Genomic DNA, 27,611 nt, shown 5'->3' with positions numbered 1-27,611 from the left:
ACAATTTCACAAAATGATTTTTTAAAAATTTCGTTCGAAAATTTCGACGTTTGGGCACTCAATTTAGTCAAAAGGACTAAATTGTAAAAAGTACAAAAGTTGAGTTCTACATGTTAGAGGTGTCCAATTGTTATGAAACTTTAAATTGGAGGTCCTTATATGGTAATTATACCATTGGTAACTTGGTAGACAAAAATGGACATGAGATAAGTGAAATAGAAAATTTTTAAGTTAGGGGCAATTTGGTAATCTAGTAATTAAAATGAATTAAAAGGGAAAAAGATGGCAAAAATCATCATCTTCTTCATATGAACGAAATCAGCAAGGGAGAAAGCCATAGTTAGGGTTTTCAAGCTTCCAAGCTCCATAGTAAGTGATCCCAAGCCCCGTTTTTAATGTTCTTTACGTTTTTGAGATCCCTGTAGCTTAATTTAGCTTATTTTAGCAATAATTTAACCTAGGGTTTATATTTGGAAAAATACCCATAGGTGAAAAGTGTTTATTTTGATGTTTTATGATAGAATATGAAGCTAGAAATTATGTTAAACAACTTTTGCTAAGCGATTTTAAGTGAAAACGAGTAAAACGACATAATCGTTAAAAATACCTAATGTTCATAAGTACATGTTAGAGTGGGAATTTGATGTTGCCATAGAAGGGAAAAATGTTCAGAATGTTATAAAACATAAGAATAAGAGATGAAGTTTAATTTCCGAGCCTTGGGGCAAAAATGTAATTATGTAAAAGTTTAGGGGCAAAATTGTAATTTTGAAAAAGTTAGAGTCGAGGGCTGTTTTTATGAATGTGATTATTAAATAAGTTAAATTTACTATTTTAGATCAAGAAGTACGAAACTCGAGGTTAGACAAAGGGAAGAATAAAGTTGAAGACTAAGTTGGTGAATTTGGCTATAATTGGTACCGAGGTAAGTTTACGGTAAATAAATGCAATATTTCAATATTTATTATTAATGCTGTTAATTTCCAGCAATTATGAATTTATTTTATGAATTTATTTGATGATGATCCAAGCATGAAATGATAGAAAATTAAAATTTAAAAGTCCCGTTGATACATAAGGATGGTACTGGATACGAATGTCATGACATTTGGGTAAAGAGATCCCATGTAAGACCATGTCTGGGACATGGCATTGGCATCCTTAAGATCATGAGAGGTCCCCTGTAAGACCATGTCTGGGACATGGCATGGGCACCGAGACGAGAGGTCCCATGTAAGACCATGTCTGGGACATGGCGTTGGCGCCGAGATGAGAGGTCCCCTATAAGACCATGTCTGGGACATGGCATGGGCACCATCACGAGAACATCCCATGTAAGACCATGTCTGGGACATGGCTTTGGCATGTTATTATTAGAAGAGGCCCGAGTATCCTTATTATTCCAATGTAGCTCAACGGGCTTGTAAACGAATCATGTTCATGAAAGTTCAGTTTAAAGCATAAATGGCAAGCTCAGGTAAGTTGTAAGACTTAAGAACTTATTATACTATCAATTGATGTTCAACGATGCAGCAAGGATTGAGTAAGTTATGCACACAAGTATTCTAAGTAAACAAGTAAGAGAACTAGTATAAGATTAACTAAAGAGTAAACTAGAGATATAGACATTGAGTTTAATTATTTAAGTTAAATATTGTTATTTATTTGCTAGTAAACTTACTAAGCTTTATGCTTACTTCTTTTATTTCTCTTTCTCTTATAGTATTGCAAAGCTACTTCAAGGATCCTAAAGAAGTCGGAGATCGTCCACACTATCAACTACAACTGCTCGGTATTTTATATCGAAACACGTTTGAGTTATGGCATGTATAGGGATTTAGTTATTTTGTATGTTTGTAATGATGATTTTGCTAATGAGTGATGTGTAAGTATTTGATGATGTATGGTTATTAAAATGGTTAAGGATGAAGGTGTTTGTTGTTATGAAAGATTAGGTGATAAATTATGCATGGAAATCATGAAAGGATAAAATTTTGCAAAGAAACAGAATTCAGGCAGCACAGTGACGTGAATTTGAAAAATCACCCAAGATAGTATAAAATGAATTAGAGGGTGAATGATATATGGAATTAAATCTTGTTGAGTCTATTTTCATGGAAAAATAACGGTGTAGAAAAAGGAAATTTATATTTTAAGATATGTGAATTTTAGTAAGATAGGGTCAGAACTGTTTTTGGAGTCCCCTGTTCTGAGTTTAGAAAATAATTGCAAATTGTACAAAAATGGTTATGAGTTGAAATTTACATGCTTAGATTCATTAATGAGTCTATTTTCTTTAGAAACAAGTAAGAATTTCATATGAAAATCCTACAGTGAGAAAACTTATTTTTAGTGACTAGAGGTCAGGGCAGTCGGGTGGTGAAACAGGGGAGACTTTAACTAATAAACTGTACTAATTTGCTGAACCAAAAATTCTAAAAATTTTATGGTGAGTAGATATATGAGTCTAGTTTCAGGGAAAATTTACGGAATTAAATTTTGAGTTCTGTAGCTCAAGTTATAATTAATTTAGTAACTGCTGCGCGATTGGACAGATTTGTTGCGAATAATGAAATAAATTTTCAAACCTAGTTTTTATGCTCCGAATTGGTAAGATAAGCTAAGTAATGCCTCGTGCCCGACTCCGGAAACGGTCTCGGGTAAGGGGTGTTACAATTTATTGGTATCAGAGCAGGTTTAGTCGGTTCTCGGAAATACTCAGTAAGAATAAGAGTCTACCTATACATGCCATACTTATATATTTTGATAGTGTGACGACTCCTGACGATTTTAAAATGTTTTCTTTTATAGTTATGGATCCTGAACGAGCTAGTACAGATGAAGTAGAGAGTAATACACCTATTCCCGCAGAAGGGACGGTGCCATCAGATGTTAATGTTAGTGAAAGACCTGCATCAGATAGACAGGGAGGAGGAGCTAGAGAAGCCTTCTTCCAAGCCATGACTGATTGGTTTGCCGAGTTCGTTCGTACGAATCTGGCTGTAAGACCTCCACCCCCTCAAGATTCACAGGTTCCCCATGTAGCTTCCCCAGCTGCAGGTATATTTATCAGGGAGAGACCACCTGTTGATAAGATTAGGAAGCAAGGGGCTGAAGAATTTCGGGCTACCAAAGATGACGATGCAGAAAAAGCAGAATTCTGGCTTGAGAATACCATCAGGGTTTTTGAAGAATTATCTTGTACACCGGAAGAATGTATGAAGTGTGTGGTCTCACTTCTCAGAGATTCCGCTTATCATTGGTGGAAGACTCTCGTGTCTATCGTACTGAGTGAGAAGGTTACTTGGGATTTCTTTCAGGAGGAGTTTCGAAAGAAGTACATCAGCCAGAGATTTACAGAGCAGAAAAGGAAGGAGTTTCTTGAGCTAAATCAAGGTAAGATGTCCGTGACTGAATATGAACGCGAATTTGTCAGACTTAGTAAGAATGCTCGGGAATTTGTATCCACCGAAGCCAACATGTGCAAGAGATTTGAAGATGGGCTTAATGATGACATCCGATTATCAGTGGGTGTATTGGAAATCAGAGAGTTTGTTGTTCTGGTAGAAAGAGCTTGTAAAGTAGAAGACTTGTTAAAAGAAAAAGAGAAGAGAAAAGCTGAAGCTGGAGCGCAGGATACAAAGAAGAGGCAAATGAGTAAATCATTTCAGTCTACATCTAAGAGGCCTAGGGAGCTCTCTAGCGGATCACATTTTCCACATATATATTCTGGCCGAAGCAGAAGTAGAAGATTCGAGGGTTTTAGAGCTCAAACCACTACAGTTGCAAGTACTGGCAGTACTCGACCTCCTAGACCGGAATGTCCTCAATGTGGGAGACGCCACCCCGGAGAGTGTAGAGCAGGTGAAAATGTTTGTTTCAGATGTGGAGCATCCGATCACTTTATTCGGGATTGTCCTGAAACAACTAAAAAAGAAGAAATAACGAGTGCGAGATCAGGTAATGCTCCTACCAGAGGTAGACCGCAGAGAAACCCAGGAGTTGGGGCAAGTAATAGGGGTGCATTCAAAGATTCAGCGGTTAGATCAGATGTTAGAGCACCTGCAAGATCATATGCTATTCGAGCTCGTGAAGAGGCGTCCTCTCCTGATGTAATTGCGGGTACATTTTCTCTCTATGATACTACTGTTATTGCATTAATTGATCCTGGCTCTACACATTCATATATATGCACAAAATTAGCATTTGTTAAAAATTTGTCTGTTGAACCTACTGAATTTATGGTTAAAGTCTCGAACCCCCTGGGCCAGTTTGTGATAGTGGATAAAGTTTGTAAAAATTGTCCACTGATGGTAAAAGGTATTTGTTTCCCGGTTGACTTGATGTTATTGCCTTTTGATGAGTTTGATGTGATATTGGGCATGGATTGGTTAACTCAGCATGATGCAGTAGTAAACTGTAGACAAAAATATGTTGTGTTGAAATGCCAGAATGGAGAATTACTTTGGGTTAAATCTAATCAGACAGAGGGATTATCCGATATGATTTCAGTTATGACAGCTCAGAGGTGTGTTAGAAAAGGGTATGATGTTTATTTGGCGTATGTGTTGGATACTAAGGTATCTGAGTCAAAGATACAGGCAGTGCCAGTTGTATGTGAATTTTCTGATGTATTTCCAGAGGAGTTACCAGGGTTGCCACCAGAAAGAGAAGTGGAATTTTCTATAGATCTGATTCCGGGAACTGCCCCAATTTCCATAGCTCCGTATCATATGGCTCCTACAGAATTAAAAGAGTTAAAGGCACAGTTACAGGAACTTGTTGACAGAGGTTTTGTTCGTCCGAGTCATTCACCTTGGGGTGCTCCAGTTCTGTTTGTGAAAAAGAAAGACGGGTCTTTGAGATTGTGTATTGACTATCGGCAGCTTAATAAGGTAACTATAAAGAATAAGTACCCATTGCCTCGAATTGATGACTTATTTGATCAACTGAAAGGTGCCACAGTATTTTCAAAGATTGATCTCCGATCGGGTTATTATCAGTTACGGGTAAAAGAGCCAGATGTGCCAGAGACAGCTTTCAGAACCAGGTATGGGCATTATGAGTTTCTGGTTATGCCGTTTGGGTTGACTAATGCACCTGCAGTATTCATGGATTTGATGAACCGGATATTCAGACCGTATCTAGATAGGTTTGTAGTAGTTTTTATTGATGACATTTTAGTTTATTCTCGGGATGAAACTGAGCATGCAGAACATTTGAAAATAGTGTTGCAAATTTTGCGTGAAAAGAAACTTTATGCTAAATTCAGTAAATGTGAATTTTGGCTTCGAGAGGTAGGTTTTCTCGGACATATTGTATCCGCAGAAGGCATCAGGGTAGATCCGAGTAAAATTTCAGCTATTGTCAATTGGAGTCCACCGAAGAATGTATCTGAAGTTAGAAGTTTCTTGGGTTTAGCTGGTTATTATCGGAGATTTGTACAAGGGTTTTCTATGATAGCTTCTCCAATGACTCGTTTATTACAGAAAGATGTTAAATTTGAATGGACAGAAAAATGCCAGCAAAGTTTCGACCGATTGAAGGAGTTGTTAACGAAAGCACCTGTGTTGGTACAGCCTGAATCGGGTAAGGAATTTATTATTTATAGTGATGCATCATTAAATGGTTTGGGTTGTGTCTTGATGCAAGAAGATAAAGTAATAGTCTATGCTTCAAGACAACTTAAGCCACATGAAAGAAACTACCCGGTACATGATCTCGAGTTAGCTGCTATTGTATTTGCATTGAAAATATGGCGGCATTATTTGTATGGTGAAAAGTGTCATATTTATACTGATCACAAAAGCTTGAAATATTTGATGACACAGAAAGATTTGAATTTGAGACAACGCAGGTGGCTTGAATTGATAAAGGATTATGATTTGGTTATTGATTACCATCCGGGTAAGGCTAACGTGGTAGCTGATGCTTTGAGCCGAAAATCTCTATTTGCTTTACGAGCTATGAATACCCGGTTGTCACTGTCTAATGATGGTTCAATCATAGCTAAATTGAGAGCTAAATCGACATTTCGTCAACAAATATGTGAAGCTCAGAGGAATGATGAGAAATTATAGGCTAAACGGGTGCACTGTGAGTCAGGTAATGATTCAGAATTTCAGATTGGAACTGATAGGTGTTTATTATTCAGAGGCAGAGTATGTGTACCGAAGAATTCAGAACTTGTACAGAAGATTTTACACGAAGCACACAGTGGTATTATGTCCGTACATCCGGGAGGTAATAAAATGTATAATGACTTGAAAAAGATGTATTGGTGGCCGGGTATGAAACGTGATATCTCTGAGTTTGTATCAAGATGTTTAGTATGTCAGCAGGTTAAGGCTGAACATCAGGTACCTTCGGGGTTGCTTCAGCCAATCACTATACCGGAATGGAAATGGGAAAGAATCACTATGGATTTTGTATCTGGGTACCGTTATCTCCAAGGAAGAAAGATGTCATTTGGGTAATTGTCGACCGATTGACAAAGTCCGCGCACTTTATCCCAGTATGTATGGATTATTCTTTAGATAAATTGGCTGGATTGTATATATCTGAGATTGTTAGACTACATGGAGTGCCTGTCTCCATTATATCAGACAGAGATCCCCGATTTACGTCTCGTTTCTGGAACAAATTGCAAGAACTTTGGGTACTCAGTTGTATTTCAGTACTGCATTTCATCCTCAGACAGATGGCCAATCTGAGCGTGTAATTCAGGTATTGGAAGATATGCTCCGATGTTGTGCATTAGAGTTTCAAGGTAATTGGGAAAGGTATCTACCTTTGATTGAATTTGCTTATAATAACAGTTATCAGTCCAGTATTAAAATGGCTCCGTATGAAGCTTTGTATGGTAGAAAATGTAGAACACCGTTATATTGGACAGAGCTCAGTGAAAAGAAGATACACAGGGTTGATTTGATTCGGGAAACAGAAGAAAAAGTAAGACTGATTCGGGATAGTTTAAAAGCAACTTCCGATCGTCAAAAGTCATACGCCGATCTTAAACGAAGGGAGATTGAATTTCAGGTGGGTGATAAAGTATTCTTAAAAGTGTCTCCTTGGAAGAAAGTTCTCCGGTTCGGTCGAAAGGGTAAATTGAATCCAAGATTTATCGGACCATATGAGATTATAGAAAGAATTGGACCAGTTGCTTACCGATTGGCTTTACCACCGGAACTCGACAAAATTCATAATGTATTTCATGTATCTATGCTACGACGGTATCGATCAGATCCTTCACATGTTATTACTCCAACAGAAGTAGAAATTCAGCCGGATATGACTTATAATGAAGAACCGGTTAAAGTATTAGCACGAGAAACAAAGGAGCTTAGAAACAAAAAGGTAAATCTAGTGAAAGTGCTATGGCAAAAGCACGGGATTGAGGAAGCAACATGGGAACCGGAAGAGACAATGAGAAAGCAATACCCGAATCTCTTTACTGGTAAGATTTTCGAGAACGAAAATCCTAAAAATGGGGGGAGAGTTGTAATGGCCCAAATTTGAGGTTATCGGAACAGTGGTTTCGGGACCACAAATCCGATGAGAAAAATTTTATTTTTCTTATATTTTTATGGTCTACAATTTCACAAAATGATTTTTTGAAAATTTCGTTCGAAAATTTCGACGTTTGGGCACTCAATTTAGTCAAAAGGACTAAATTGTAAAAAGTGCAAAAGTTGAGTTCTACATGTTAGAGGTGCCCAATTGTTATGAAACTTTAAATTGGAGGTCCTTATATGGTAATTATACCATTGGTAACTTGGTAGACAAAAATGGACATGAGATAAGTGAAATAGAAAATTTTTAAGTTAGGGGCAATTTGGTAATCTAGTAATTAAAATGAATTAAAAGGGAAAAAGATGGCAAAAATCATCATCTTCTTCATATGAACGAAATCAGCAAGGGGGAAAGCCATAGTTAGGGTTTTCAAGCTTCCAAGCTCCATAGTAAGTGATCCCAAGCCCCGTTTTTAATGTTCTTTACGTTTTTGAGATCCCTGTAGCTTAATTTAGCTTATTTTAGCAATAATTTAACCTAGGGTTTATATTTGGAAAAATACCCATAGGTGAAAAGTGTTTATTTTGATGTTTTATGATAGAATATGAAGCTAGAAATTATGTTAAACAACTTTTGCTAAGCGATTTTAAGTGAAAACGAGTAAAACGACATAATCGTTAAAAATACCTAATGTTCATAAGTACATGTTAGAGTGGGAATTTGATGTTGCCATAGAAGGGAAAAATGTTCAGAATGTTATAAAACATAAGAATAAGAGATGAAGTTTAATTTCCGAGCCTTGGGGCAAAAATGTAATTATGTAAAAGTTTAAGGGCAAAATTGTAATTTTGAAAAAGTTAGAGTCGAGGGCTGTTTTGATGAATGTGATTATTAAATAAGTTAAATTTACTATTTTAGATCAAGAAGTACGAAACTCGAGGTTAGACAAAGGGAAGAATAAAGTTGAAGACTAAGTTGGTGAATTTGGCTATAATTGGTACCGAGGTAAGTTTACGGTAAATAAATGCAATATTTCAATATTTATTATTAATGCTGTTAATTTCCAGCAATTATGAATTTATTTTATGAATTTATTTGATGATGATCCAAGCATGAAATGATAGAAAATTAAAATTTAAAAGTCCCGTTGATACATAAGGATGGTACTGGATACGAATGTCATGACATTTGGGTAAAGAGATCCCATGTAAGACCATGTCTGGGACATGGCATTGGCATCCTTAAGATCATGAGAGGTCCCCTGTAAGACCATGTCTGGGACATGGCATGGGCACCGAGACGAGAGGTCCCATGTAAGACCATGTCTGGGACATGGCGTTGGCGCCGAGATGAGAGGTCCCCTATAAGACCATGTCTGGGACATGGCATGGGCACCATCACGAGAACATCCCATGTAAGACCATGTCTGGGACATGGCTTTGGCATGTTATTATCAGAAGAGGCCCGAGTATCCTTATTATTCCAATGTAGCTCAACGGGCTTGTAAACGAATCATGTTCATGAAAGTTCAGTTTAAAGCATAAATGGCAAGCTCAGGTAAGTTGTAAGACTTAAGAACTTATTATACTATCAATTGATGTTCAACGATGCAGCAAGGATTGAGTAAGTTATGCACACAAGTATTCTAAGTAAACAAGTAAGAGAACTAGTATAAGATTAACTAAAGAGTAAACTAGAGATATAGACATTGAGTTTAATTATTTAAGTTAAATATTGTTATTTATTTGCTAGTAAACTTACTAAGCTTTATGCTTACTTCTTTTATTTCTCTTTCTCTTATAGTATTGCAAAGCTACTTCAAGGATCCTAAAGAAGTCGGAGATCGTCCACACTATCAACTACAACTGCTCGGTATTTTATATCGAAACACGTTTGAGTTATGGCATGTATAGGGATTTAGTTATTTTGTATGTTTGTAATGATGATTTTGCTAATGAGTGATGTGTAAGTATTTGATGATGTATGGTTATTAAAATGGTTAAGGATGAAGGTGTTTGTTGTTATGAAAGATTAGGTGATAAATTATGCATGGAAATCATGAAAGGATAAAATTTTGCAAAGAAACAGAATTCAGGCAGCACAGTGACGTGAATTTGAAAAATCACCCAAGATAGTATAAAATGAATTAGAGGGTGAATGATATATGGAATTAAATCTTGTTGAGTCTATTTTCATGGAAAAATAATGGTGTAGAAAAAGGAAATTTATATTTTAAGATATGTGAATTTTAGTAAGATAGGGTCAGAACTGTTTTTGGAGTCCCCTGTTCTGAGTTTAGAAAATAATTGCAAATTGTACAAAAATGGTTATGAGTTGAAATTTACATGCTTAGATTCATTAATGAGTCTATTTTCTGTAGAAACAAGTAAGAATTTCATATGAAAATCCTACAGTGAGAAAACTTATTTTTAGTGACTAGAGGTCAGGGCAGTCAGGTGGTGAAACAGGGGAGACTTTAACTAATAAACTGTACTAATTTGCTGAACCAAAAATTCTAAAAATTTTATGGTGAGTATATATATGAGTCTAGTTTCAGGGAAAATTTACGGAATTAAATTTCGAGTTCTGTAGCTCAAGTTATAATTAATTTAGTAACTGCTGCGCGATTGGACAGATTTGCTGCGAATAATGAAATAAATTTTCAAACCTAGTTTTTATGCTCCGAATTGGTAAGATAAGCTAAGTAATGCCTCGTGCTCGACTCCGGAAACGGTCTCGGGTAAGGGGTGTTACAATTACACAATGTAATAATACCTGAGTATATAATTTACACCCAGCACTAAGTGATTAAACCATTCTTAATTGACATAATAGGAATATATATTTTATATAGGTTGATATATCATTTAGTATTTAAGATTAGCTTTAATGTTTAATTTGGTACCTAAACTAAATGACATTACGTGGCCTAATTAATATTTGACATGAATGCCCTAGTAATTTCAAATCAAGTCTCAACGTTGTTGAGCAATTGTCAAAAAAGCACTTCCTTTTATAAAATAATAAATATTTTTGTGGAGATATTTTTGTCATTTGAAATAATGTGAAATCTAGAAAAATATGCTTAATGGATTCGAACCTAAAACATATAATTTTCAATGCCTTTACTATTTCAACAAAAAAAACTTTATTTAATCTTTAAATCGATTTTTTATAAATATATTTATTATATTGTGAATGTGCCATAATTTAAGTAAAGGTAAACTACATTAGAAGGCACTCAACTATTAGTAAATTTCTTTTTTGGTCACCCAACTACGAAAAATTACAAAATGGTCACTCATCTATTAGTAAATTTACTTTTTTAGTCACCCAACTATTAGTAAATTTCTTTTTTGGTCACCCAACAATTCAACTTTGTCTTTTTTGGTCACCAATTAGCTAACGTAAAAATGGAAACACCTGAAAATCTAAGATAGATGGGTGAGAAAAAAAAGACAAAATTAAATAGTTAAATGACCATTTTGAAATTTTTCATAATTAGGTGACGAAAAAAAAAGTTTACTAATATAGTAGGTGACTATTTTGCAACTTTTTATAGGTAGGTAACTTAAAAAGAAATTTATTGAAAAGTGAATGACTACTAAATATAATGTACATATAGAAGAGTTGTTTCTAAAGGAGATTATCAATTATTTATATTATTAATTAAAGTTTTTATTGAGTTAGTGTCACCCTTAATCAGTCTTAATTCAATTGTAACATTTTTATTTAGATCGGACTTGAATAAAATTTTAAACTAATTTTCGAGCTAGAATTGAATCTAAAAATTTTTAATTGACCCGATCCAATCTATAGACATGGAATTATTTTAGATATAATAACATCATGCCTCCTAAATGAGGCCCATAACTTGAGAGACTTTAGTGGGGGCTGGTTGGAAGATGTGAATCACCGAATTCAGACAACTAAAGCTTCCATAACGCCACAGTAAATCTTTTGTCCCTTTTTAAAGATGGTAGACCCTTGCAGTTCCCTAGCTACCTTTCTTTTTCATTTTATTTTTGGTCGGCAGAGGGATTCAACTTTCAAATGGAAGCATCAAACTAGATTCCATCTACAATACCCACTTCAATTTTAATGGATCTCATTCAGGATTCCAGTCATCAAAGATCTACTCTAGCAAACAAAAAAACAACCACCAATTAAAAATAAATTAACCTTTAATTGGAACTATAAACTTAAAACATTGACAATCGTAATACTTTGAGTTTTACAAAAAAAAAATTATTTCATAAAATGAATTTATTTTTAATAATTTTTCAATGAGTTAAGATTCAATTGATAGGTGACACGAACTTAATCAATCTTTTAAATAATAATATAAATCATACAAAAATCAACTTTTCTTTCTTTGTTATCAATAGTGCACAATAACGATACCTTAATTTTATATATATTATTATGTTATGTTTTTTTCACTTAATTCATCGTTAAAGCCGGGTTTGAAAAGTCATATAATAATTAGATTTAAGTGTAATTAGAGCATCTCGGTTATACTCTCCGATACCAACAATTACACTTTAACCCAGTTATCTCATGGTCTTTCGAACATGCTGATACATTATTTAAGTTTAGAAAGTTATTTTTATTCAATAATAATATTTTAATTTTTAAAATATAATTTTATGTTATTTTAATAAACTCGTTTAAATCATTTAAATTTTTTATTGACGAAAGATAATTTTTTAAAACATTTTGACTTACTAAATAATTAATTAAATTACATAGTATTTATTATAAATTATTTATACTAGATTTAACTAAATTAAATAACATTTACGATTAATTATTTACACTTGGTCAATGACAAGTTGTTGATAATAAAGAGCACATGTTTAACCTAAGATTGAGACTTACCCAATAAACATGCAATTAGATAAAATTGCATAGAATGTTTATTTTTATTAATAATTGTATTGTCAAATACTTTATTGGACCAATATATTATATATGACTTATTTTTAGATTCTCATTGTAATTTCAGGTACTGATAATAATCATATTGTCGATTTTTTTTGCTCAAACATATTATATATGATGCTTTAATTTTAGGTTTTATTACTAATGATTTTTTCTCAAGCATTATTGATAATTTTTGTAATAATTAATATTTTTAGAATTTATAATTATGTAATTGTATAATTACAATTTACCACACTAAACATGTTGTAGTTTAATCAAATAAGTCAATAAAATTAAAATTATTTATAATTACAAGAGGATATAATTATTATAATAATTGCATTTTATCCAACTACTTGTCCAAACTAGAGGTGTCCATGAGTTGGACCGAGACGGGTCCAATCAAAGTCTTAGACCCATTTGCTAGGCCTGGAAAAAATGCTTAAAATTTTGTCAAAGTCTGGTTTAGATAAAAATGCTAAAATTCGGGCCCGAACTAGCTGTATTAAATTTTTTATATTATTTTAAAAAAATATAATACATAAAAAATACTAAAAGCATTAAAATAAATGTTTCCCAACAACTTGAAAATAAATTAAAATAAATATGTATACTTAAATAACGCTAATATAGGTACAACTTAACAAGTAAATGTCTCTAAAATAGCAACAAAATTAACAATAAAATAAGAGTTATACAATATTCAAACAATAACAACAAAATAGCAGCAACATAATGGTGAAATTGTAGCAAAACAATGAGAAAATAATAAGAAAATAGCATCAAAACAATAAAAAAAACAGCAATAAAACAACAAAAAAGATAGCAATTCTTTTTTTTTACTGGAGGCATGACCCGTCTTTTGAACGGGCATTCTTTTTTGTCGAAACTTGTTTTTTTTCTTATATTTTTACCTAAACCCACCCACATTTTAAATGACCCGGCTCATGAACAAATCTAATCCGAACACATTCTAAATTTATTCAATTATTTTATAATTAACAATAAATAAACATACGGCTGCAATGAAAGTTAAATTAGAACAGTTATATTTAATGATTTTGGTAGGTGAATATTGAATATTAAACACTGAATACTTTTTAAAACTATAAAAATATCTTTATAAATATATATATATATACATACAGTCTTATGTTAAATTAGTATTGTAATTAAACTTAATCTTAATCGAGATAAGTAATGCTGGGGTAACATGTCCCTTATTAATTATTTTAATGGAATCTATGAAAAAATGAAATAAAAAATATTGGTTTCAAAAACATCATTTTTATGTCAAATTATTTGTTAGAGGCTACATGATTTTTACAAGTCATACAAGATGAGTTCACATGTTTTCATACTACTAAAGAAAAATATAGTAAACCATGATTAAGCACTTTGGTTATGGAATAATATATAAATATTTAAAAAACATTAAACGTATTTTAAATCAATAGTTAAGAAAACACTAATATGGATTAAGAAGTAGTAAAAATAGTTTCAACTTTGAATTTACGGAAATGGCCGTTACAAGGTCAACAAACATTCTCAAAAAGCGGGGTAAAGGAGTAAACCGTGCGATGTGATCCCAAGAAAAGTGCCTTGAAGCGTATGTTTGGCTCCTCCTTTTCATGCCTCCACGTGGCATTTAGGGAACATATCACTCAGGATCATGACTGTATTTTAATGTAAAGATCCAATAATCAATGAATAAAAAAATATTTTAAAATTATTTAAAAATAAATAAGACAATTATGTTTTAAAGAGGCGATACTTTATATTTTATTAATAATATATAAATCCTATAAATATTGACAATTTGCTTTAAAGAAAAAGCATTTTGTAGAATTATAGTAAAATGAATTTGATTTCATAAGATCAAACTGCATGACTCGAATCAGATAAAAAATAATATTAAAAATCTAAGACATAATACTACGGATGGTTCAATTTTATATTAATAAAATAAAACCATGTAATAATATAATCACGGAATAGAAATGGACTAAGAACTAATAGATTAATTGAATTAAAACTCATACATAATAAGATTCTTGTTAATTGAGCCAAGGCTTCATTGGATTTTGATTGAACGACAAAATATAAAGGTTGAAAACTATAGAAATTTAGGTTTAAATTTTATTATATGTATTTATATTTTTATTTTTCCATATAAAACATATCAACCAATAAAAAAAACACTTAAAAATGATATAATTTATTTTATAAAGCAATGAAATATTCGTCATTATCCAACTTGACTTATAACATCAAAGGTATTTTTTTATCACCCAATTAAATTAATGATCGATTAATTCGTGACACTTAATAGTATAGAAAGATTGCACCGAATTAATATCCAATTCACTTATGACACAAAATTTAATAAAGTAATTATAAATTTTGAAAGAAATTTATTAAAAAATATTTCTAAAGAAATAAATTTACTATAATTATTTTCAAATTATAACTTTTTTATACTTTAATTTAATTTAAATCTCAATGCTTTTATTATCATTAAATAGTAATTCAAATTAAATTAGCTCGGAAAAACTACTATCAAATTGAATTTAAAATCAAGTTACACAAACCCGATTCTTCTTTCTCAAACATCATTTTTTTTTTCTCTTCACTTTTGAGGCACCAGTTGTCTCTGTCCTTTCATCTTTAAATATAGGGCTCCACTGAGGTAAAATATTGCACAATTTATTAAACGACAAAAACTTTTTTTTAATTATATTTATATGATTGGATTTCGAAACTTTGAGATGATATCCATCCCTAAAATTTTTAATCGATATTATTATTATTATTAGTATAAAATTAAGTGTATTGAAATGTATTATTCTATTATTTAAAAATTTAAGAGAGATTATAGAATTAGTATATATTCACAAAATTAAGATATTTACTTTTTAATAAATTAATATATGGGATTTTTTTGAAATAGTATATATTACATCACAGATAATTAAATTGATCATCGTGATTATGTATGGTTGACTGGCTTTGGCTTTGTCTACATTTACCTGATACTGATAATGGTTAAATAATGTAAATTTATGGTGTTTGGTATGAAAATGGGTAAGGAAGTAAATGATGTGTTTGATATAAAAAAGGGGTCCAATTAATTAGGGTCACCTTACTTATTACCTATTAATATTGCTCCAAAAAAAAATCCAAATTGAATTTAAAATTTAACAAAGAATTGATTAAAGGTTATACAAAATTAACAATTTCTTCTTGAAATTTTTAGCTAAACAATAGTGTCTTCAACAGTCAACGTTTAAAATAAAATTAAATCGGCTAAGTTGAAGCCACGCCGAATAAAAGCCAAGCTTATGTCTGTCTGTATGTTATCTCAGTGGAAAACAACAGAACAAACAATATTAAGAAAAAATAAAATTTCCTTTCCTTTTCAAATTTTTTATTTTAGGAAAAGCTCCTGAAATCAGTCCACAATCTTCCCAGTTTCACTTTAGGAACTTTAAAAATCTCCACAAAAAAAAAGAAAAAGGAAGAAGACGAAGAAGAAGAAGAAGAAGAAGAAGAATCAGCTTTGCTTCCTTTTTGCTGGGTGTCTATTTACATGGCAGCTCACATTGCCACAGCAATGAAGCCCAAGAACAATAACAGCAACAGTAACAACAACAGCAACTGTTGCAGCAATGGCTACAGCAGCGATGTCAGTAACGGGAGCGACAACAACTCTCCAAGCCCACCTCCATCGCCACCGAAGCCTCGTCTTACTCCGTCCCTGTCGCAGTGCCGCCGTCGGCTGCGTTCCAAGACCAAGTCCTTCGTCCGCCGTGAAAACCTTGGTTCCGGCCTGAACTTCCGGCGTAATCTCCGTTACTTGTTGCTGCTGCCACTTTTGTACATTTCCGGCTTGTTAATGTGTGTCGGTCCGTTTTCTGGGTTTTGGGGCTATGCTTCTGTTCCCGGATCAGTGTATCGTAGCTACGAGAATTTTCAAAGGCTTTGGGATGATATTCGCCTTGATAATTCTTCTGCTCTTCAGGTCTTCTTTCTTCTTGCTAGACATCTCTTTATAACCTTTTTTATGGTCTTGATTGCTGCATTTTTTTTTGTATTCTAGTAATGGTGGAGCTGGTTGCTAGATGTTGGATAAAGGTTAAATTTTGAAAGGATCTTAAATTTTATGTTAATGGAGTGTTTTTATTTTTATTTCGCTTGTGAAGTGAAACTAGATTTTCTTTTACAATTTTGGCTTTTAGTTAGAATGGGTTTTTCTTTAATCATAATTCTTAAAAAGTTGTCATAAAATAAATTTGTTTCTTGGACAAGGCAGAAACGGGTAGTAATATGGAAACTGATCATGAAATTAGAAAGCAAAGAAGCTTGATGGGGATAATGAATGTTGGTGTTTTGAACATTCTACATGGAAAATGATGTTGATAAGAAATGTTGCCTATATGTATGTTTATTGCTAATGCCTTTATCTTTTCTCCACTTCAATTATATTTGGCTAGTGTCGGTTACAACTCACAACAGAGATAGCAAAAACTTGTTTTTGAAAAGGACCACTCTAGGTTTTTCAGCATCATAATATGGTGACTTAGATAGAGCTAATTTGACACACTTTGTTTATTGTATCAATGATCTGCATAAAAAGCCCTCCTACAAAAGAGACATTGAATTAGGAAATAAATTTCTCCTTCAGGTTTCAGTCCCTTTAATAGGATCTAAATATGAGATGTTTCTTTCTTCAATAAGCTCAAAATGCTGCTTCTTGCTGCAGTTGTCCTCTGTGTGGAAATACAAAAGAAGGGTGAAAGTACAGAAACCTTGTCCAAATTCGACAGCTAGAAATCATTTCTCCATGTACAGAACGAGCATAATGGGTAATTCTTACCGAGATTGGTTCTCTCTTAAAGTCCTACGATACTTATATTGGAGTTTAGGAACAGCTATTGTATGATTATTCCTACATGTTAGGGATAACAAATGAAGGGTGGGGCTGAACATAAAATTTATTACTTGAGAGGGAGGAAATGAGCTCCGGTTTATTTGATGGTTCAATTTTTTTTTTTTTTGACATACAGAGTCTCCTGGTTCTAGCGGTTACTTGATTGTTGATGCCAATGGTGGTCTAAACCAGCAACGATCTGCGGTATGCTATTATTGTATTTTACTATAGTACTACATTTTGGTTTTCTGCAGTCCTTTTACTTATTTATTAAACTTAACAGATGTGCTTGGTTCTCACTATTCGAGTACACATATGGTTCTGCTATGCACACGTAAAAGCTCATTGTTTCTACTTCTTACCTGATTGTCATAATATTTATTCTGTCATGTGCATGTAAGCATTGTTACTATTTTTTCTTAGATATGCAATGCAGTGGCTGTAGCTGGACTCTTAAACGCAATACTAGTTATTCCTCGGTTTGAACTCAACAGTGTTTGGAGAGATCCCAGGTATACTTTCATTGACCCATTATCTCAAAAATTAACTAAAGGATATTGAGAGACCTGATTCTTGAAAACTCAACTGTTTTACAGTCAGTTCGGGGATATATATGATGAGGAGCACTTCATAAACAACCTTAAAGGTTATGTAAATGTGGTTAGGGAGTTGCCTGAAGCATTGATGGAAATATATGATCAGAACATTTCCAATATTCCAAATTTCCGTGTCCAAGCATGGGCTACTGTAAATTATTACTTGGGAGTTGTTCTTCCCATTTTGAGGGATCAAAGGTATGTGTCACATTGTTTCTTCTAAATCTATTTTTATGTTGACAATGAAACATTAATTGTATTAGCATACTGCGAATGAAGTTAGCAGATTGTTTAGTAAAAAAACAAACTTCTTTTTTTCCTATTTATTTAGAAATTTTAGTACATGATATTTAATCAAAATTCTCCCAAGTATACTTCTGATTTGTTTGTGATGATGCATGTTTGATGCAGAGTTATCCGTATTGCACCATTTGCTAATAGATTGACAATGAATGTCCCATCTCATATTCAGTTACTGAGATGCATAACCAATTATAAAGCATTGAAGTTCTCTCCGCCTATATCATCACTTGCTGAGAAGCTAGTGAGTAGGATGATTGAGAGGAGCTCAATGACTGGTGGAAAATATGTCTCTGTCCACCTGAGGTTTGAGCAGGTATGGTGCTAATCCTTGTTTTACCTCTTCTGGAGCAAACTATTCATTGTCCTAAGGAACTTAATGTGACAACTGCCCCTCCATTTTTTAGGATATGGTAGCCTTCTCATGCTGCGTGTATGAAGAAGGGGAAGCAGAAAAATTGAAAATGGATTCTTTTAGAGAACAAGAGTGGAAGGGGAAGTTCAAACGAAAAGATCGAGTCATTGTACCTGCTCTCAATCGAATTGAAGGAAAATGTCCTCTAACTCCTGTGGAGGTACCTAATAAAAGTTGAACCTTTTTTTGTTACTTTTTCCAACTATAGTTTATTTAAATAATTCTTTCAATACTTTTTTGGGGCTATGGAACCATACTATTTAAGGCAAAGGCTGCAGTGCTGCTATACCTATTGTGGTAGTACAAATTTATGAGCTCTTGTTGTTGGCTTATTCTGTTTTTGTTTAGCTATTATTTAGTTCATAGTGCTAGAAAGGGTAAGGAAGCCGGTCATAGTTTGAATTTCAGAGCTGTACGGAAAAAAGTAACCCATGGAAGTAAAATATCTCTAAAATCTAAGTAAAGCTGAAAGGCAGAATAAATTCATACATAACAGTTCAATTAGGCCTTAGGCCTTGTTATGTCATATACTCTTCCTACATTTCTTGGAATAAATTATGTTCTGGTTCTCTTTCCTATATTGACTACTAAGTAGGATTTGACCAGATTTTTCTTCCTTATTATCTTTGTAAATGCTACAAGTGAGAACATGCTTGAGTATCTCGTTATTGTTGCATTTAATTCTGAATGTATCATGTTCATCAAACCATAAAAGAAATATATATTTCTGGAAACAGACACTGTACCCCGATAGTAGCTCAAATATGATAATTGTTTTATACTATTCAACTTCTCCATGTTGTTTTCTTGAGGTTATATGAATGCTTATTCTTATTTCAACTTATCTTTTGTATTTCCTTGGAATTACTCTGGTATATATGCTAGTCCAATTTTGGCAAATAATAGCACAATGTTTTTCCTGTCAGCATAGGTTGGATTGATGCTAAGAGGTATGGGATTTGACAATAACACCTCAATTTACATAGCCTCGGGGAAAATTTACCAGGCTGAAAAACATCTAGCTCCTTTACGAGAGATGTTTCCTCTTCTTTACACTAAGGAGTCTCTTGCTGCACCAGATGAACTTGCTCCTTTTGAGGTAAATCTTGTCTTACCATTTTTGCAATGTTTCAAGTTTGAAGTTTGTTTGAAGAAGGCATAGTTTGGATTTTTTTCTGTAAGTTAATTAGTTTGCCAATAAGTTACCTTTAACAGTTCTGTCATTTTGTATACTAACTACTCAGATACGACAATTAATAGATTTTCTTTTTCTTACCAAGAGCTAATGTCTCAATCAACGAGTTTTACATGTCTTAAATGCTCATTCCTTTTACTAGATCGTTAACATGTATTTGCTCTTATTAACAACTCTTACTGAGTTTTAGTTAGATAAATTAAGCAAGTTGTTCGAACTTTCTCTGATTTCTATAACAACTACACTTAGCATCACATCTTTGCCTTATGTATATGACCTGTATTAAGCCTTTAGGATACTAAAGTTTTACTTCAATGAAATTATTATACTTCTAGGTCAAAGACTTGGGAATGGTTAATTAATAGCTAGCGATCTAATGCCTTTATCAACAGTAATTATATGTAGAACTTAGAGGGCAGTGATTCTTTCTTTTTGTATCAGATCTTTATGAAACTGGAATGTCCAGCTGCATCTTTAAGGTTAGCCTGATTGAATGGAGCGTTTTATCATATTGGACTGCCTAGATTGAATCTATTTAGTTTGATTTATGGCACTACATCCTTTAAAGAAGCAAACTGCACCTGTTTAACATCCTCTGTTTCTCTTTGAAGGGGCATTCTTCTAAGTTGGCAGCTTTAGACTACACAGTAAGCTTGTTCAGTGAAGTGTTTGTGACAACCCAGGGTGGGAACTTTCCACAGTTTTTGATGGGCCATCGAAGATTTCTTTTCAATGGACATTCGAAAACTATTAAGCCCGATAAACGCAAACTCGTGGTCCTGCTGCAGGACATGGATATCAGGTATTATCTTCTGGACTTCTGGGGTAAAAACACCTTGTTAATGTAGCCATGTTGGGTTATGGGCAAGAAGGATAAAAGTTCAAGGATTTTATAAATTGAAAGAATATACATCCTGAACTTGAGTTATAAAGCACGTTTGTTCTGTTTCTGTCACTTGAGTTTTAAAACATTACTGTACCCATTTTGCAGTTGGAAAGCTTTTAAGGATGAGATGGAAGTAATGCTTGCGGAAAGTGATCGGAAAGGGATGATGGTGCCCAGAGTTAAAAAATTCAACAGAAAAACTTCCATATACACGTACCCTTTGCCAGAATGTGCCTGTCTCCAGGGTTCTAATAATTCAACATTCAGACTAACCAAAGGTGCAAATGTACTCAATTCCCACCATGAGTCTACAAGATAATAAGCGAAGTTCGTACGTCAATTTAGTCCAATACAGTGCAATCATCAAATCATATATAAAGAGCCTACTGTTTCTCTGTTTATGGTTGTTCTACATCATCATTGCTGCGCCTGATCTGCCAAGGCATATAAGGATTGCAGCTTAGGCGAACGACTTGTTGGTTCTCCAACCTTGAGTTTAATACTCCAACGATGGTGCTTCGGTTTTACTTAAAGATACAAATTTTGTTTTTGCTTGCAGTGCGGATGTAAGACGTAGATGGATTTGCGACCCTGATCAAATGAGGTACTGTTTGACAAGATTCTTTTGTTTTTTTTTCATAGTTAATTTCACTTATAGCAGGAGCGGGACAGCTTTCTTGTTCTTTTCTATCATAAAATTCTGCAGATTACTGATACTGTCTCTATTGAAATTTTTGGTATGGCAGACAAGACTGGTTAGCATTGTCCTGGTTGGAAATGTATTTATTCCAAAAAAAAAAAGTGCCTTGAACTTATTTAAGAAGGTTAATTTCTCCATTTATTTCTGTGAGTGGGAATAGGATGGAAAAATGAGGCATAATTGGACATGACAAGTGTTGTCATTTTTTTTCAGCTTTTCCACATTCCTACTATGAAATTTGCCTGGATTCCTGGCAAAACATGCAAACTCCAAATAAGGAGAATCCTGCCCCGACAGTAAAGCAGATGTTTCGTTTTCAATGCATTTGAACAAAATCAAGGACTTGATTGATACGATATTAATACTTTAAAATTTTAATTAAAATATTTTAAAGTTTAGGGAAGTTTGTTTGGTGCAATTTTAAATGAATGAGGTAAGTAAAAGCAATCTATCTCTAAAAGCTAAAGGTTTAATAATAAATTTGGTCACTAATGTTTGTATATTTTGTTAAAATAGTTTTAATTGTATTTTTTGAGCCCTTTTTGGCTATCAATTTTTTTGATTTTTTTAAATTGCTTTCTTTAACATATTTAATTAATAAATTCAATGTTTCAATGTTTCTCTTTTTTTCAAAAGATTTTAATCTTTCATACTTTTGTTTAGTGAGAGGTTTTTTTATTGAGTTAATTTTTTTAGATAATTATATTTATTTTTTTAAATTAAGAGTTATTTTTTAAGTTCATGTGTTTTTTATTTTATTATTTTTCACATATAATTATCTTATAGGATTATTTAAGTAATAAATTACATTTCATTTAAAATATTTCATGTATGAAATTTCATATAATTCTCGTTATATTTTTTAATAGTATTTTTATTAAATCTGTTAGAAAAACAGTTTGAAAAGAAAAATAAAAGTGGCCAAAAAAAGCTCGAAAATACAATTAAGAATATTTTAACAAAACATACTAACAGTAGTAGTGAAATTTATGATTAAGCAAAAATAAAATAAAATAAAAAGTTTGAGTTTTGATCAAAGAAGAACAAGAAGTGGGAGAGGGAGAGGGAAGATACCATGGTCCCATGCTATGCCAGTAGTTAAAAGGCTGGTCCAAGCATTGACCCTGACCCAACACACATGAGCCGATAACAACAACAACAACATGTGGCTGGGTTCCACCAACTGTCAGGCCACACTGTTTAATAATTAATCCCAGTGCCAAAAACTCCCACTGTTTTGCAAATTGGAAGGCCTCTCCCTCTCCGCTACGCTTATAGGAGTCTTCACTGTCGTCAACATAATTTATACCCTCTTTTCCTTTTCCTCTCGTGTCACGTTGCTTTCTTTTCCTTCCCATCATTTTTATTCTCTTCCTTTCTCGAGTAAATATGAACACATGTACACCACACAAAAGATAATCAAAATATGCTACACATAAACACATTATAATACGATATAAATAGATGAATTAGGGATTGTAGGTAAAAAGCGTGCATGATGAATAGGACTTGAGCTTGTGTTTTAAGCATCTATCTATGACGTGGCCGTTGTTTCATTCTTACTCTTCTCATCCACTGTAAAAGTAAAACTCATTACTCATCAAAAGCTCTGAACAAAAGCTACCCAAAGCATGCATGAGAGCCACTTCCTTTATCCCTCTTTCTTTGGCGCCAAACCCGTCGTTAATTTTTTTTTTTGTTTGACAGTTCATGCATGCATCTTTTTGCTGTTGTTTTAGTCACCTAAATTATAAATTGATATAAGAAATACCACAACACCTTTAGCTGAAATGTATGAGAAAAATATTCCAATAGTCATGTTTGTTATTTTTATGAAATAAATAAGTTTTTTTATATAATTTTATAATCGAGTTGGAGTTTGATAGATGGATGACACCAACTTTTTAAATAATAGCATAAATGTTAAAATCATAAACATTAATTTATTATGTTCATCTTGTTCGAACGTGGTATATCGATTTTATTACCTTCTTTTTTATTTATTAAATAAATAGGTTAATTTTCATATTTATTATATTCAAAATTATTATTTATATTATATATGATATTCAAGCTTTTATCGTGTTCAAATTATTTCATTGTATCATGTTTTACATTTCTAATATATATATTTGTCGATCTAAAAGAAACTAGCACGCTGTACGGACAAGGAAGTGGGTCGAGGGCTGTTTCCTAAACTTGTTTCAGGGTGGTCTTGAATCATCGATTTAACACAAGATGTTGAGACAAACTGCAAATCAAAGCATCTTCAGTAATGTCTTATATGCAGTATTAAAAACCAAAGTTTGTCGGGTTTTTTTTTTTTTTTTGCAGTAGTTGTAAAAAACCTGATCAAGACAAGACACGTCAGGCCTGTGCAGTGCTCCAAATCCATGGAAAGAAAGTTTTATTCCATATTGTTTCATGTTCCAAATTCCGAATGTACTTTATTCGGCATTAGCAAATGGAATGGGAATCTGGACATTGATGTAAGATAAACAATGCCACATGACAGAGATACTTCTTTATTGCCCTAAAATTTCTTTTACCTTCTTCGTTGATTGGAAAATTTTTGTCTGCATTACAAACATCTTTCTGCTACTTCCAACATTTTTCAAGGTAACAACAAAACATTACATGTTATTCTATTAATTATTTCTTTAGCAATTCAAACATTACATTTAATTAAACATGAAAATCCCTAATAACCAAACTAAAACCCTCTATAGATAACAACAAAACAAGGCAAGATAGCATTAGGGTTAAACACAAACAACTCGTCCAAATCGGAGTAGACACCAACCGCACCGGCCACCGAGTCGTATTCCTCCATGTTATCACCTTCCATGATGTTCTTCTTCACTCTCCCGGCGATCACCCTACATACAAGCATTGCCCTCTTTTCATAATCCCCATCTTCCACCCCAGCTGCTTTATCATGTGCTTTGCCGCTGGTAGCTGTGGTGAGAATTCCTTTTCCATTGGTTTCTTGAGCCACCTTGAACCCATTTTTTATAATGCTGCAAACATTGCACTTTGGGATTGTGTTGCACAAGTTGGTGGACCCACTGAGACCGAGCGAACATGCAAATGTGGTGCAGTGAAACCTTAGGAGCTCGTTCCCATCTGCTATGCAACGTGGGTGCTTCTTGGTGGCTTTGGATTTGATCGAATCGCGATATTCTTCGAATTTAGAGATCGTTTTGGGGGTGTTTTGGACTTTAAGGATCCGATCAATTTGACAGATTGGTGTTTGTTTCTTCAGCCAGCTTGACTTGAATATGATTTCCACTATGTTCTTGCTTGTGTCCTCAGGTCCCAGTTCAGAAACTGTGTTTGATTTATATAAAAAAAAAATTATCATATTATATACAAACGATGGGTGTCTCGAGGGAGTGAATTTATTTTACCTGCATGCCTAACAGCTTGATGAAGCTCCAAATTTTCAGCTTTCATGAAAATCTCACCACATTCAGGGCAAGAACAAATGGTGCCCCTCAAAGAAGGATCTTTGGATATTCCAAGAAGGGGATCAACCACCAATTTGCACTCATAACAGCCGGAGAATCTCCTAAACGGCATTCCTCCAAAGGAACCACCGGCAGAGGAGCTGGCTGGTGGTGCTGCTGAAGATACAGAAAGAAGTGAAGAAGAATTAGTGGAAGAAACTGCAACTCCGTTGAGTTCACGCAGAGGAGCTTTCATGGATCTGCTAGAAGTATCAAATGAACCAAAGGATGCCCTTTTCTTGTGAACTTCAGGGGAAGCCATTTCAGGCCTGCAGTGGATGACCTTTGTGTTGCTGCATAATGAACCTGAACACCTCATTTTTTTGCATTTCTTGCCTGTTTCTTCCATCACTTGTTCCTTTTGTTGTTGCTTTTGCTTCTTTACCTTCTTCTTCGGCTGTAGCTTCTGTTGCTCTTCTTGCTCTTGTTGGTGGTGATGATGTTTACCAAAGAAAAATCCTTTGAGAACCGCCCAAGAAGGTGGCTTGTCAATTTTCTGAGGCCACTTGTTTTGGTTTTGGTAAGCTTCCATGGTGGGTTTTCTTTGGTGAGTTGAACCAGCCATATTCAAGGAGATATAATAATACTAGTGATGGGTTTTTTGTTAATGTATTAGAACCTCAGATAGACTGCCATTAGAGACATGAAGGGGAAACAGACATGCTTCTTAAATCCTAGGTACCTGCTGTCTACCGAATACAGACATTAGCTAGGATTTGTATGTTTTTGGAGTTATTTTCCAAATTGTACTTATAAATAATTGCTTTCTCTATGGAGATGATCACTATAGATTTTTCATGGCAAATAATGGCCGTTGATTTTCATTGCAAGTACTTGGATCATCTAAACGAGAAACTAACATTTGACCAAAATAAAAACACGAGAAACTAAACCATTTAATTCTTCGAGTTAGATTAGCGTTTGATATTTCATTTTATTAAAAAAAGTATTAGATTAAGCCACATTTAAATAAAATTATGCAAAACTAAATTAGTTTTGTTACCCATGAATGATAATGTGTTTAATTCATATATTTTTATAACTTATTAATTTGACATTTTCTTAATTATTTTCTAATTAGGTAATTTGTTGTTTAATGTGTTGACAAATAAATCGAGTTGCGGGCCACGTAGAAAATTTTACATGACCACAAATCTAATTAAGTTTTTAGGAATATTTTATTTTATTTTTTATTTTGAAAAACATCTTAATTAAGATTAAATTTATTTTAACAAGCATGTAAAAACTCATTATATTTTATTTTAGAGTTATTATTATTATTATTGTATAGGCGTTAATGGGGGTGCACATACAGAGCCACCGTAGTTTCCTTTTTTCTATTGTTATTTACTTTTTCGATTTTAATAATAATAATAATGGTTAAATTCCAATTCTAGCTTGATAATTAATCTGGAGTTTAAACTGGGATTTCAAAATTGCATATATATTCTCTAATTCGGCATTTGTTAATTCTCCGGTTTAAAGATTTAATTGTTGAATCGGTATAATTTGTAATTGTCATATTTAGTCCACCAAATAATAAATTGACGCGATCAATTGAGTGAGTAGTTAGATCTATCAAAGGAGTTAACGATCAAATTTAAACGACCCGTGCAATTGAGGCCATTGATTTGAGTCGTGTCCTAGTTTGCAAGACCCTCAAGGAATTAAATCACGGAAGCTAATTTTAAAATTATTCGCTTGGTAAGAGTCAGCTGTCAGATTATTTCCGCGGTTAATTTATATATGAAAGGGCTAGTGGTTTGAGGCTATTCCTTGATCCAGCGTTGAAATTAAGGGGCTGGTAAGGGCCGACCCCTCCTAAAATAAAAAAATTTTCATATGACCCCTTTGAAAATTTTAAATTAGTAAAGATAAAATTACACTTTGATTCCCCTAAAAATATAAAACTTTGATTTAATTTTTTAAAATTTATAAATGCATAATCTAATAAAATGGTGGAATTGCCTTTTTTCTATCATGAAAATTACAATTTAATTTCAACCTCCTAAAAATAATTTCTGATTTCGCCTTGCCTTGATCATTATATTCGACTTATAGATTGGATGAGAAAATCTATGGGAAGAGATTAGTTCGAAGCAGGAACCAAAATTGTGGCCAAAGCTGAAACTTTTGTATTATTGATTTATTCAAATCTAATTTCGTTTCCTTATTTTTATTTTATTTAGATTTAAATTTAATTACTCTTCTTTATTTTTGCATATTCACATTAATTTTTTATCATAAGAAATAATAAAATTGATTAATTCAATCTCTGAAGGATCCACCTTACTCTGTATGATGTAAAGGAATTTATTTTTTATGGTGGATTTGACACCCATCAACAGGTTGAATAAATATACTCTTAAATTGTTATGATATAAAACATAAATGGATTATAAAATCATATATAGTGTGTATTGTATGCCCGAAATATGAAAAGATTATTTTATTTTATCATATTTTGATATTAAAATGGTTTTAAATTTTAATATATTACCAACAATTGCATAATAAGGAAACTTTAATAACTAACAGTAGAAAGTTGTAATCGAAAATATTAAAATATATGCAAATAATTTGAATAAAGTACATCAAATCTTATATATAATATAACGACATTGTCTACTATATAACACAAT

The 27,611-nt window shown here is 33.0% G+C and overlaps 2 protein-coding genes across 8 annotated transcripts; one reads left to right on the top strand and one right to left on the bottom strand.

Annotated features, from left to right (window-relative positions):
* Nucleotides 1–15,799: 15,799 nt before the first annotated feature.
* Nucleotides 15,800–21,672, top strand: LOC107942040 (O-fucosyltransferase 10). Of its 7 annotated transcripts, XR_001695747.2 has the most exons (13): nt 15,803–16,459; nt 17,201–17,303; nt 17,505–17,572; nt 17,652–17,702; nt 17,792–17,880; nt 17,965–18,162; nt 18,376–18,580; nt 18,672–18,839; nt 19,611–19,778; nt 20,486–20,676; nt 20,866–21,235; nt 21,320–21,364; nt 21,507–21,672. XR_001695747.2 is itself a non-coding variant. In XM_016875682.2 (11 exons), the coding sequence occupies exons 1-11, from the start codon at nt 16,028–16,030 to the stop codon at nt 21,077–21,079; spliced, it is 1,887 nt and encodes a 628-aa protein (XP_016731171.1). In that variant the 5' UTR covers nt 15,803–16,027; the 3' UTR covers nt 21,080–21,645. The 7 variants fall into 7 exon arrangements, 2 of the variants coding, with proteins under 2 accessions (XP_016731171.1, XP_016731172.1); XR_005914062.1 differs by adding an exon at nt 20,316–20,353 and having other exon boundaries at nt 15,800–16,459; nt 20,866–21,672; XR_001695745.2 differs by having other exon boundaries at nt 20,866–21,364.
* A 2,408-nt stretch (nt 21,673–24,080) lies between these two features.
* On the bottom strand, nt 24,081–25,800 carry LOC107942032 (uncharacterized). The gene is made up of 2 exons (XM_041094310.1): nt 24,871–25,800; nt 24,081–24,790 (listed from the first exon to the last, which is right to left on the bottom strand). Exons 1-2 carry the CDS (start codon nt 25,532–25,534, stop codon nt 24,174–24,176), a joined length of 1,281 nt encoding a protein of 426 aa, XP_040950244.1. The 5' UTR covers nt 25,535–25,800; the 3' UTR covers nt 24,081–24,173.
* Between the last annotated feature and the right edge of the window lie 1,811 nt (nt 25,801–27,611).

This window comes from Gossypium hirsutum, chromosome D05 (genome assembly GCF_007990345.1).
Source record: "Gossypium hirsutum isolate 1008001.06 chromosome D05, Gossypium_hirsutum_v2.1, whole genome shotgun sequence".
Taxonomy (NCBI): domain Eukaryota; kingdom Viridiplantae; phylum Streptophyta; class Magnoliopsida; order Malvales; family Malvaceae; genus Gossypium; species Gossypium hirsutum.
This window is presented reverse-complemented; position numbering and strand designations above follow the sequence as displayed.